This window comes from Bidens hawaiensis, unplaced genomic scaffold (assembly GCF_021521415.1).
Source record: "Bidens hawaiensis isolate Kalapana, Puna unplaced genomic scaffold, B.hawaiensis_p1.1 tig00009774_1, whole genome shotgun sequence".
NCBI classification, from domain to species: domain Eukaryota; kingdom Viridiplantae; phylum Streptophyta; class Magnoliopsida; order Asterales; family Asteraceae; genus Bidens; species Bidens hawaiensis.
Window position 1 is genome coordinate 551234 of NW_027491730.1, and position 13730 is coordinate 564963.

At 36.2% G+C, this 13730-nt stretch overlaps 1 protein-coding gene across 1 annotated transcript; it reads right to left on the reverse strand.

Annotated features, from left to right (window-relative positions):
* Positions 1-7968: 7968 nt before the first annotated feature.
* On the reverse strand, positions 7969-13399 carry LOC143533521 (beta-galactosidase 8-like). The gene is made up of 17 exons (XM_077028281.1): positions 12867-13399; positions 12658-12753; positions 12061-12173; positions 11903-11969; positions 11730-11822; positions 11299-11442; positions 11006-11200; positions 10618-10705; positions 10434-10552; positions 10180-10341; positions 9751-9953; positions 9446-9555; positions 9248-9357; positions 8959-9168; positions 8669-8877; positions 8241-8586; positions 7969-8158 (listed from the first exon to the last, which is right to left on the reverse strand). Exons 1-17 carry the CDS (start codon positions 13017-13019, stop codon positions 8051-8053), a joined length of 2526 nt encoding a protein of 841 aa, XP_076884396.1. The 5' UTR covers positions 13020-13399; the 3' UTR covers positions 7969-8050.
* Between the last annotated feature and the right edge of the window lie 331 nt (positions 13400-13730).

The following is a 13730-nucleotide window of genomic DNA, read 5'->3' on the forward strand; positions in this document are numbered from 1 at the left end:
AACATTAAAGGGGTAAGGTCATTTTTGGGGCATGCGGGTTTTTATAGAAGATTTATTAAAGGCTTTAGTGTGATCACAAAACCTTTATGTAATTTATTGTTAAAAGATGCACCTTTTGATTTTACTAATGAATGTTTGCAAGCGTTTGATGTTTTGAAGGAACAGTTGGTGAAAGCTCCCATTCTACAACCACCGGATTGGTCAAAGCCGTTTGAGATTATGTGTGATGCTAGTGATACTACTATCGGCGCGGTGTTGGGTCAACGAGTTGATAAAAAACCGGTGGTCATTTATTATGCGAGTAAAACATTATCTGAAGCGCAACTTAACTATACAACCACTGAAAAAGAATTGCTTGTGGTGGTGTATGCTTTGGATAAGTTTCGCTCGTATATTTGGGGGAGTAAGGTGATTGTTTATTTGGACCATAGCGCGGTTCGATATTTGATGGAGAAGAAGGATGCAAAAGCACGGTTAATTCGATGGGTATTGCTTTTGCAAGAATTTGATTTAGAGGTTCGGGATAAAAAGGGGTGTGAAAATGTAGTGACGGATTACCTATCCCGAATTCCATTGGAGGGTGTCGATGACCCGATGGAGATAAACGAACGGTTTCCTGACGAACAATTGTTAGTCGTGTCAACCGCACCGTGGTATGCCCACTTTGTGAACTATTTAGCAACGGGGTCTATTCCAAGTCATTGGGTGAAGAAAAGAAGACAACGGTTCATGGCCCAAGTGAAACAATATATTTGGGATGAACCGGACTTGTTCAAGATTGGTTCGGATCAAATGATATGGATGTGTATTTCCGATTCTGAGGTACGGGAGATTTTGACTCATGCACATGCATCGGCGTGTGGAGGTCATTTTAGCGGTCAAAAGACGGGTTACCGGGTGCTCCAATGTGGGTTTTATTGGCCCACCATTTTTAAAGATGCAAGTGAGTATGCCCGACATTGTTTGAATTGCCAAAAGTTGGGTAGTATCTCGAAATGGGATGAAATGCCATTGCAACCGATTTTGGTGTTAGAGATTTTCGATGTATGAGGAATTGACTTTATGGGCCCGTTTCCAAACTCGAATGGATTTTTATATATCTTGGTTGCGGTTGATTATGTGTACAAGTGGGAAGAAGCGGTAGCAACAAGAACCAATGACCATTTGGTAGTTTGCAAATTCGTTCAATCCAACATCTTTGCTCGGTTTGGTATCCTGCGGGTTATTATTAGTGATGGTGGGTCACATTTCAAGAATTTCAACTTTGCAAAGCTTTTAAAGAGATATAATGTGAACCACCGAATTGCTACTCCTTATCATCCGCAAACTAGTGGACAAGTCGAAGTGTCCAATCGCCAAATTAAAGAAATTTTGATGAAGACGGTGCGGGTCGATAGGAAGGATTGGTCTTCTAAGTTAAATGATGCATTGTGGGCGTATCAGACCGCCTACAAAACTCCTATTGGCACAACTCCTTATCGGTTAGTTTATGGGAAAGGGTGTCATTTACCAATGGAGTTGGCACATAAGGCATTTTGGGCGATCAAGAATGTCAACGCGGATTATAAAGAAGCGGGTGAATTGAGAAAGTTGAAGTTGAATGAGATTGAGGAAATCCTGGACGAAGCATATGAATGTGCTTCCGCGTACAAAGACAAACTAAAGAAAGTCCATGATGAAAAGTTGAGAAAACGGACTTTTGAAGTGGGTCAAAAGGTGTGGTTGTATAATTCAAGGCTAAAGTTATTTCCGGGTAAGTTAAAGAGCAAGTGGATGGGCCCATATGTCAACACAAAAGTGGGTCAGTTTGGTGATGTGGAGATAGAAGATGTTCAAGAGCAAACAAAACAAGTGGTGAATGGTCAAAGACTTAAACCTTACTTGGAAGGAAAGGACATCAATATGCTCGATGTGGACCGGGTGTGTTATTTGTTACGCTCACCGGATGAGGAAACGAATTAAAAAGGCCAAGGTATGTTGTATATTTTAGTTTAGGTTAATTTAGTTTTTATTTAAAATTGGTTTTAAAAATTACCTTCCTCGTTTTGGAGTTTGTCTAAATCAAGTGTAGGAAAGACCTTATGTTTTTCTTTACCGTGTTGGGGACAACTCGGGTTTTTCATGGGGGGTAGGGTAATTTTTATTTATTATTTTTAATTGGGTAAATAATTTGCTTATGGGTAAATAATTAAAACTTATTTACCCAATTAAAAATAAAAATTACCCTACCCCCCATGAAAAACCCGAGTTGTCCCCAACACGGTAAAGAAAAACATAAGGTCTTCCCCACACTTGATTTGGACAAACTCCAAAACGAGGAAGGTAATTTTTAAAACCAAATTTAAATAAAAACTAAATTAACCTAAACTAAAATATACAACATACCTTGGCCTTTTTAATTCGTTTCCTCATCAGGTGAGCGTAACAAATAACTCACCCGGTCCACATCGAGCATATTGATGTCCTTTCCTTCCAAGTAAGGTTTAAGTCTTTGACGGGCCGAAACGGCGACGGGGCATTTAATTTCGGTCAGTTTTCGGACTTCATGACATCTATCTTTGGGCCGGCCCACCCGCCTTACAACTGATCGAGCCGCGTGAGTCTAGGTGAACCCCGTTTTGTATATTCTGTACAATTGTTATCTTTTGTTTTGTGTTTTTTTTATTTGTTTTTGGGTGGATGGGTGGTGGACATAATACTTTTGATTAAGTATTAAAGGGTTGTGTTGAAAAGAGGGTGGTGTTTATGAAGTAGTTGTTTTATTTTTCTCAAAACCGTACATTGGGGACAATGTATCCCAAGTGTGGGGATGAGGAATTTTCGTTTGTTTTGAAAAAATTTCGTTAAAAAAAATCAGACAAATTGAAAATTTTTAAAAAAATGTGTTTAAAGAAACCGGAAAGTGGTAAGATGGCGGGGTGAAGTTTTAGTCCCTTTTCATGGTCACAATTCCCTAAATAACACGTGCCTAGTTTTTTTTAAAAAAAAGGAGATTATGTAGTTTTCTAACCAAGGTTAGCATACTTTCGGTGTAATAACTTGCATAACACGTTCGTTTACACTTGAGAATTGAGAAAGTATTGGTTGGTGAGACGGTTGATATTCTCCGATAGAACTTGAACAATTAGTGCATTTCGAGATCTTAGCTTGGCATGAGTGCAAAAGTGATAGAGGCACTTAGGTTAAGCCTCGTCTTGATGAGCGAGAGTGTGGGTACTGGGGGGTTGGGGCCTCATACATTATACATATGAGGATGGTTATGTGAGGGGCGGGGGGTTGGTTCCTTTAGAAAACCTTATTGGGCCTATTCTTTTATTTAACTAACCCCGGTGTTATATTGCGAAACGATCCGACTTAATAGGTTTCTATGTAAATGTTTTAGTATTTATTAGTTAGATATGTGAAGCATTATGTTTATCATGCCGGTATGTAATGTTCAAGTATTATATTAGTTCAAAAAAAAGTTTGTATTAGAGTTGAAATGCTTATGTATGCATAGTTCAAAGTATTATTTATTGAGTGAAAAAAAAGAAAAAAAGAAAAAAAGAAAAGAAGAAAAGAAAAAGAGAAGTTAGTGATGTTTATAGTTGTTTATTTTATTGTATACTTAGTTTGTTTGTAATAAGTCGGATATGATCGCTTGAGCTACTTTCAATATTCCCTTCCATACCCTTACACTTGGCCCCATTACAACCCGTTTTTAAGACCATCTTGATTTGTATTCATGTCAAATGCGTTTACATAGGTGGAGATTTGATGATTGTATCAGCGTATGCGAGGAGAATTGATTAAAGATGAAATGTATGGATGATCACCAAGGAAAAGTTAATGTGTAAATGTGTGTTATGTATAAGTAAAAACCGAAAGCATGTTAGGTTTGGTTAGAAATCTATGGTTTAAATGGAAAGTCAAATGAACTAGGTGCAACCGATAAAAACAAGGGAATAGGGTATGACTTGGGACCTTAACTGAACCGGATTTGTGGTAAAATTGGTGGCTACAAGTTGAAAGTAATAAAAAGTTTGTGTTGAGATGTTGCTTGGGGGCAAGCAACGATTAAGTGCGGGAATGTGACGGGTGTTCCATTGGACAACCCTTAAGTGATTTAAGACCGTTAATAATCATGCATTTAATTGGTTTATCTTGTTGAATTAGATGACTACGTTTACTCGTATAATTGTAGGTAGGAGAAGATAGAAAATGGAATTATGAGAACGTGGGAGAAAACGGTGAAGAAAACGGAAACACCCCAGCCCGGTTTAGGCCGACGTGTCACTCGATACGATAAATAAAAATCCAAATTTAAAAGTTTAAAACAATTCAATACCGAAAAGGTTCAATATTATTGACAACGAAAATAAATAAAGTTGTTTCACTCAAAATAAATTATTAAGTTCATTGTTTTCCAACTTCTAGCCTTTTTCTTTTACACTCTTATCACACATTCCCCTGATCCCCTTGAGTACCTGTAACAAATTAAAGGAAACACAGAACAAAGAAACACGGATGAGCCAAAAATTTGCCCAGTAACGGAGGAAAATAGCAGTAACAAACGGTGAAGAACAACGCAATACAATAAACGATTACAGGGGAAGCAAGTACAGTCTATGAGCCGGTAACACTAACAATACGCTGAACTATCAGTTATGAATCAGTACAATAACAATATATCTATGGAAATACCCATGTGAGCCCGTAACAGTAACAATATGTACATTAGCTGCAGACTAATGCACCAGTAATTAAGTGAGATAGGAATGTGGACACACACACCTAACCATCTCACTCCAGTAACAGTTTACCTAGGATCGATCCATACGCCTCTCAGTAATCAGTATATCAGTAAGTGCTCTCATCGCACAATAAAAATAGAGACGCTGTGGACTAATCGCTCCGCCACAGATAGAGCACGTCAAAGGTGCCTCGATTGACGCCCTATGTCCCCATAGGTGGATAAATGCTCGGGTATTGAGGTAAAATAAAATGCGACAACAATGGTCAATATCGATATATGTCTCAATAACAATTAGTCAATGTACAATGGTCTATTAGGAACATGCGATAATGAGTGCAATAAAATCTATTCTATCGCATGCATGTCAACTTAACTGATCAATTGAACAATAACAAACAATATGCAATAAATAAAGAACGAAACTATAATAACGGTGGCACGATACTATGAATCAACTAAATAATTATAATGCGATTAACGAATCAAGAACTCATATATGAGAGCGGAGAAACGGTAAGACGCTACAAGTGCAGGACCACAAGGTCCGTACACTATGAGATCGATGGAAACAATATTTACGCTACAAGTAAAAGACCACAGAATCCGTACACTACGAGAACGGTGAAAACAATATAAAGCTAAAAGAAGAGAAACACGGAATCCGTACCTTATAAGCGAATTAGCGGTAACCGTAAGCTTGAATTAGACGCCGTGAAGACCTATAATATAATTGTAGCTTGAATCATAAACTTGTTTGGTTATGTTTTTTGTTTGGTTATTATTTATGTGGCACCTGTTTCATTTATTAACTTAACTTTAAAAATATTGATGTATTAAGTCAATTAAAACATATTTATCTAATTATGTTCGTGTTCAGAATCTATTAACCCAACCCAAGGTTATTTAAAAGGTGTACACCATAAAATATCTTATTATATGTTCTTTGATGGACAAACTTGTTTGCATATTATATATATAAAAGAGCATCTGAGTTTGTAAAAGCTGTAGAGCAATAAGCATTACCAATTTATATTTCTATGGCTATATTTATTTAGAAAACAAATCGATTAAAATATGTAAATTGGCAAATTCATAAAGTAATTATATCTGGCCAAATTTTAGTTCACAAAAGAAAGTGCAGCACGTAAAAAAAAGAAATAAGTGTGAATATGCAAAGTTAATGTTCATCTTCTCCAATATGAACACCAGTAAAACCAAAATCCAAAAACAATTCAAGTATTCAGTTTTCATGGTGGTTACGTTTCGGTTACCTGAGATCGACAGAAGAACAAATCAGAAAAGAATAAGATAGCAGGTGGCGGTGACTGGTTATCTCCAGGATAAACAGAAAACGGTGGTGGCGGTTCCCGAAAATTTGCAGGGCGGCCGCAGGCGTCTCCGGTGACAAAGGTAGCAGTGGCGGCGGTTGTCGGTTACTAGCAGTGTCGGCGAGAACTCGTGTAACGTGGCTGCGGTGCCCGCGGTTTTCTCCGCCGAGTTGCAAGGTTTGCGGTGGTGGTGGTGTATACGGCAGAGAGAGACAGAGATTTAAGGTTTTGTTATGTTGGAGTCTTATCGCGTTTGTGTATATATATATTAAACGAGTTATAAACACGATCAAATTTCTAAATAAGTTAGTGGTTTGTTGCTCAAGTTTTCGCTGGAATGTTACGAGTTGTAAACTTGTTCAAAATTCAAATTTCATATTTTATTCTAAATACTCATCCGTTATTATTATTATTAACTGTTTGTTGCGTACAGATATTGCCACATTTTGATTTTATTATTATTATTATTATTATTATTATTATTATTGTTATTGTTATATTCATTTGATATTTATGATTATTCGTTAGGTTTACCAATCTTCTAATACTCGACATTTTATTTTATTATTTTATTGCTTTCGAATTTCAGTATATTACATGAAACGAGAAAGATATGAAGAAAACAAGAAAATGAGAAAGGGCTTCCCCGTGGGCCACGGTCCAACTGATCAAAAACGACAATTTACACCGTACTGTGGCATTCTGAAGACCGTGGAGACCACCGTGGGCCACGGTGCGGAGCTGTAACTGCCGAATTCTTTTTGTTTATTACTCGTATTTTGGCTGGCTTTTCATTATCTTTGATCCCAAAACACCCTAGGGGCGAATTTGTGAGAGCAAGAACAAGATTTTGGTGATTGTAATCATTCGTTTGGGTTTGTGATTCGTATGATTACCCTAATTGAAGTGAGGATAAATCAAACTATGTGTGGCTAGTACTCTTTATTGTTCTCTCCCGAATTGTAAGGTTTTCTAATTGGATATTTGTTAATCATTTATACGCAAGGTTATCACTCAAAAATCAGTTTAGTATTGTTAACCCTAATTCTCTTATACTAAATCTCGATTGCCTATGGCACCAAGAACGGATAGTCAAGAACACGAATTATAGCATACTAACAATTACAAAACAAACACACAATCACCATAGCACAATAATCATATGATCACAATACTATCTCACCAATAACATAAATGATTAACAAATATCCAATTAGAAAACCTTACAATTCGGGAGGGAACAATAAAGAGTACTAGCCACACATAGTTTGATTTATCATCACTTCAATTAGGGTAATTATACGAATCACAAACCCAAACGAATGATTACAATCACCAAAATCTTGTTCTTGCTATCACAAATTCGCCCCTAGGGGGTGAGATAGTATTGTGATCATATGATTATTGTGCTATGGTGATTGTGTGTTTGTTTTGTAATTGTTAGTATGTTATAATTCGTGTTCTTGACTATCCGTTCTTGGTGCCATAGGCAATCGAGATTTAGTATAAGAGATCCAAACGCATTTTCACGAACTATAATTGTGTAGTTCATCTCATAAGTAAACATTAACTTTTTTCAACTTTGGAAACCTGAAATCGGGAGAGAGCATTGTTTCTTATATTGTTTAAAACTTGTTTATTGTTTTAGTTATTTTTGTTAATCAAAAATCAAACAACCAAATCATTGAATTTACATTTTGCACTTAGATTAATTTAGATTAATTTTATAGCTACTCAGTAACGCATTTTTCACAAACTCCCTATGTTCGATACCCACTTACTGCTATCTATTTAGTTGTATTTCGTTTAATTTTGAGTGAGTCTTCGACCTAACGTCAACTGGCTCGTGTGTTATCAATGTTTGTCAGTTGTCACACAATCTAAGTTACTAAGGGGAATAAGCCTACCTTATTTGAATTTAAACTTATTATGATAATAATATGATTTTATTCTATGATGTAACTTAAGACACATATTAACGTGTCTTTCATGCACACGAAGCTTCTACCGCTAAACTTTTTACAACACCTATACAAGGATCACCAAATGTGGCTGATGAAACTTCAATGTTGCATGTCCTTGATCCAATGCAAGCCTGCATATTAATCATTTATAAGCTCAAAACAGTTTAAATAAACATGTATGCGCATAAAAAGGTCAAAGTCAAAAGAGTTGACCTTTTGTATTATTGAAAGTGCATTAGGACTCCTACAATAACCATGACTGAAACTTCCACATTTCCCTTGAGGTGTTCCAAAGCTAGCAAACTTGATTGAAGATATTACTTGATCAGGATGAGGGCACTCAAGCAAAATTCTCGGCTTTGACTTTGGGTTTGACTTTCTTGTTGTATTATCTTGACTCCATGCTTCCACCGGGAGCGGGTGAGATTCAGAGACTTGCGCACACAAACTTTCTAACTCTTGTGTCGTGAAGGATACTTGTGTCGGGTCGCCACCTATTTCCTCAAACAAGACCAAAATATTCCCGTTTCGTTTCAACCATGATCGCGGCACATGGTACCTTCAAGATTAAGTCAAAGGTTAAGTCAAAGATTAAAAAGATTCAAACTTTATGAAATGTTTTCAATAAAGATTTCACTTACAGCTTTTGTGAAGGTTTCCCACAATTCTTGAGGCATTTTGATGAACTATAGGGTCCTTTGTAACTACAAGCTGAGCAACCGCCACTTGGAGCAATATAACTTGGCCAATATCGCCCAATGCTTTGACCATTGACCCACGCCTCGCCTTTCCCCATTCCCGTGAAGTCAATTGCAATCGGATTATCACCAGAAGGGGCATCAAAACTGGTCTGTTTCAAGTTTCAACATAACTCTTAATTAACATACAAAACTAATGTCATTGTTGACTTTTTTGTCCACTTTGATATTACCTTGTACCAAGTCAAAGGTTGACTTTTAGGCGACCCCGAGACCCAAAGTGATGAACCGCCAGTGTTCAGTCCTAGTGATTCTCCTTCAAGCCCGATTTGATATGTCCAACGTTGAGATGAAAGGTCAACTGTTGACCCGTTAGTCAAGCCCTCTAACTCAACTGGGCCAGTAATACCCGCACCCGTTTTATCAAAAAAGGCCCCATAGTTCTGCGCATAAGATAATATGAGTATTATATACAGATTCACCGTTTGCTACCCATATCTATGAAATTTACTGAAGTCAAACCTGAAGTCCAACGGTCAAACTTAAGAGATCAATTTTGTTGTTTCCCGATTTGAGGACAACCGAGATATCCTTTGTAAAACCGGGGTGGCCCGCATTGCCAATTGCACTACCTACAAGTTAAAATCATCAAACATTTAAAAAGATTCAAGAAAGATAACACAAGATTCCTTTTTTTTCTTATTTGTAGCTTTCTCGTACCTGCAAGTTGACCATTTATGAACAAATGAAGAACATGACCGAGTGATTTCACATGCAGAGTTGTTTGATATCCATCATGAAGGAATGGCTCGTTTCCTTTAATGTCCGCACTACAAAATAAAATAACTTGACCTCAGAGGTGGCAAGATGGATGGGTTGAGTAACTGGCCAGGTTGGCGTGTTTAATAAACAGGTCGTGCTCGGGCTGACATATTTAACCCTTTTAGTTAAACAAGTCACAGCGCCAAACAATAACCCCTCAACCTGGCATAGTTAACCCCTATTGTAACCAAAAAATCTTTTACCTTATTGAATACCATAAATAATCACTTTGATCAGCTGTAGTGTTAATTTGCTCCACTAATCCCGGTCTATTAAACGCATCATTACTTGAAATCCCCACCGGTTCACTAACATAACTCCATTCTGAAGAAATCGCCTTTGAATCACTTAAACCATCGTTAACACTTGTAGCTACAAACCTTCTGATGGTAGTCACAGAGTTTATCTGTCAAATATCAAATTGTCAACAAGGTTTGACTTACAAGTCAAAAAGAACCAAAGCCAACTTCAATATTGCCAACGATTATACGGACTTTGTAAACTTGATAGCCACATTAAAGCTTATAACAAATACTAAAATTAAGTATTTTATTTATATTTAATTTGTAAAGAAACCAATTTGATCAGTGAATTGTATAGTTACAAGGGTTAACTGCAAAAGTCAAACTAACCTTCGCCGTGTTATAAACTACATTCTTGCAGTCGGGCAATATGCTAACAGACCACGCAGGTAATCGATAAGAATTTCCATTATAGTTAACGGTTGCATCCTTTTGTGTATCGAAATTCGCCAGAAAAGCCGCACATGTTGATGATGTCTTATAAACACTAGCCTAAATAATTATAACAAATAAAACTTTATGTTAGTGAAATACATCCGTAGTTCATAAAACAAATCAAGACTATTGAAATGGTTATATTTTACCTCTAAATTTTGACCAAGAGAAGTAGTTGTCGGGTCAGTTGCCACTAACGCGTCTTCACAAAGCTTGATGGCCTTATGCAAATCTTTCAAATGGCCCCACTTAGGTTGTCGAGGCGCTCCTAAAAACAACACATTAAAAGACATACAAAATAACGCACGAAATAATATTAAGAAGAAAACATACCGTACTCGTCAAGTGGAGCATCATAATCATAACTTGTTGCAATAAACGGGCCTCCGGTTGTACGGCCAAAATTGGTCCCACCATGGTACTATGATGGGCCATGCAATATACCAATAAATAAAAACATCTTTGATATTAGTAAGGGTGTCAAACTGTCAATCGTGTCAGGTTGGCAGGTTGACGGTTGCAACCCATATTTTTATTTACACAAAAAACATCAATCCTAACCCGCTGTTAAATGGGTCATAAACGAGTTCGTGGGTCGACTTGTTTAACTAAACGAGTTAAACAGATCAATCCGAACATGATTATTTTCGTGTTGTGTTTCAGGATTAATAATTTCTAATTTGACATTAAACACGCACTATATGCATATGCATATACTAACCATATAATAGTTTTGAAAGGTTCCGCCCCTTTGGTAGAAACGTGCAACCGCAAATGCAATATCTTCTGACGGTCTATAAGGCACGGCCCCACCAAACGAAAGAAACCACCCGGTCCAATTTTCTGTCCACATCGTGGGCTTGTTTTCAGCATTTGGTTTGTACCCGTCACAGTAGAACCCGTTGCAAGTGTCTATCTGCGTTCATATAATTAAAAAAAGCGCGTGTTAATTTTTGTTAATGTGTCAAAAAAACTAACATAAGTTTACTTCGGTGTTTGTTTGTTTAGTATTACAATTGGGTCAGGTGCATCTCTTTGCTGACACATCACCCATGGCACCCCTGTATCTAAAGATGTAGCCATACTTGCTGCCCATTTGATGTAAGACTTTGCAGCCGGCCCGTAGCTGCTATCGATGTTACCATATTCGTTCTCGATCTGCCATAATTAGCAACGAATAATAACCTTTTATATTCATGTAAAACGAGTGGTTAAAGTGTAAGTGATAAACGTGTTAGAAAATGACCCAGCTTAAAAGCGACATAACTTTTCCCGGTTTTAGCAATTTTATTTTATTTCCGTTTTATTGTAAAAACACTCGTATGTTTGGTTTGAAAGTCAATTTGGTTCTTATTCATACTGTCAAAATTGGCTTGACCAGCCAAAATTAAATATACTTTTTTTCTTGCATCCACTCCGTGTCAACAAGAAACTGATAAACTAACCTGGGATAAGATTATAGGTCCGCCTTGAGACACATAAAGATTCTCCGACTTCATCATGTTAACTATCTTGGCTGTAAACCGTTTCATTTCGGCCTAAAACATACACAAACTGGTCAGCAAAATGTTGACCAAATAATGAACCTTTTTAAACCAACTAAAAGAGGATAACTAACCTTAAACGGCTCGTTATCCGTCCGAAGCACAATTCCTGGTATGAAATGTAACCAGAGCGGAAACCCACTGTTTGCAAACAGAGCTTATTAGCATAAACACACAAAAACATTGGTGCATTTTGAATGTTAAAGATTATAATTAAGTAATTAACACTAACCCGTAATTCCATTCGGCACAAACGTAAGGACCGATTCGAAGGTGAACAAAAAGACCAGCATCAGCTACCAGTTTTATAAATTTAACCAAATCTTTTCTTCCTTCAAAGTCATACTGTTGAGTGTTGAGTTTCAAGATTTTGTCAGCATGCAGTTTGGGAATTGGGTTATAATAATATTCAAGAATAACACTCATTTGGGTCAACATAGTTTTTAATTAGAAAAATGCCCAAAAAGAGTATATAACAGAATCTGAATCACTGGGCTAGCTAAATCAAGAAAATCTTACAAAAATATTTATTTATTTCCAAGAACACTAAAATATCAAACCAAAAAAAAAAAAAGAAAAAGAAAGATCAAAACTTTATTACTTTTGAAGAACACCCAAATATCAAGAAACATTTCCCACCAAAAATTCTTATAGATTAAAGAAAACAACAAAAGAAAGATCAAAACTTTATTAATTTTCTTGAACACCCAATCATCAAGAAACACTTCCCACCAAATAATATGCAAATGGATACTCCAAGATTCTTGAAAATCATAAATAAATAAATAAATTAATTAATTAATTAACTAATTAATTAATAAATAATAACCTGATTTCTAACAGGCTCATGCAAATTCCAGAAAACATAAGTTTCAATCACATCCAATCCTCCATCTTTAGATTTCTGAATAAGCCCAGGCCACATCTGTAATCAAATTAAATTAAATAAAGTTAAAAAAAAATTTTTAATTAAAAAAAAATAAAAACAAAACAAAGAATAAATGTGTGTGTGTCGGTGGTTAGAACATGTATACTTACGTCTGGTGTACTTCTGGGATAATGAATCGAACCAGAAACCAACACCCGCCGTCTACCGTCAATAACCACCGCCCGGTGATCATACGTCACGTTCACTCCGACCACCGCCGCCACCAACACCGACACAACCAACAACTTCATCATCATTACCATTGTTTTTCACAAACTCAAAACACACAAACACATTTATGTCTTTTCACCTTAAATGGTTCGAAAAAACACTTTACTTAAAGCATTTGGTTAGCTTTTGCCGGAAAATACAATATTAAGTAACGAATCAAACCAAAATGTGAAGTAACTTATATAGTTATATACTTATATATGCCACGTGACAACATCAACAATTTATTATCATCTTCATCAAATGAAAGTGTTGGATGGATATTATTTATAACGAATAAAAAGTTATAGTAAATTTATTTAATAAAAAATATATATAAATGAATATATATTAAAATGACTGCAAATTCGTCGCATTTCAAAGATGGTGAAATTATTTGACGGAGAACAAGGACAAAGTGTGACTCACGGAAATATTAACAGAGTACAGTGTGTTAAATTTTACGAAAATGACACTTTGGTGTGAGTTTAAACCCCTAGACTTTGAACAGTTGACAGATTGTATCCCTGTAATTTGATTGGCGGGCCCGCTATAGTTGTGGCGGGCACGGTAGTTAATGGCTATCGTTATTCCGGAGTAGAGTAAACACTTGATTACGTGCAAGTTAATATGTTTTATAGTGTTAACTTAGAAGTAAATAAAAACAAATTTTAAGATTTGATTTGAACTAAACATAAACATAAAATAAACATAAAAGGTAAATGATTTGTTTTTAATGTTTGACGATTATAGGTCGGTTATAA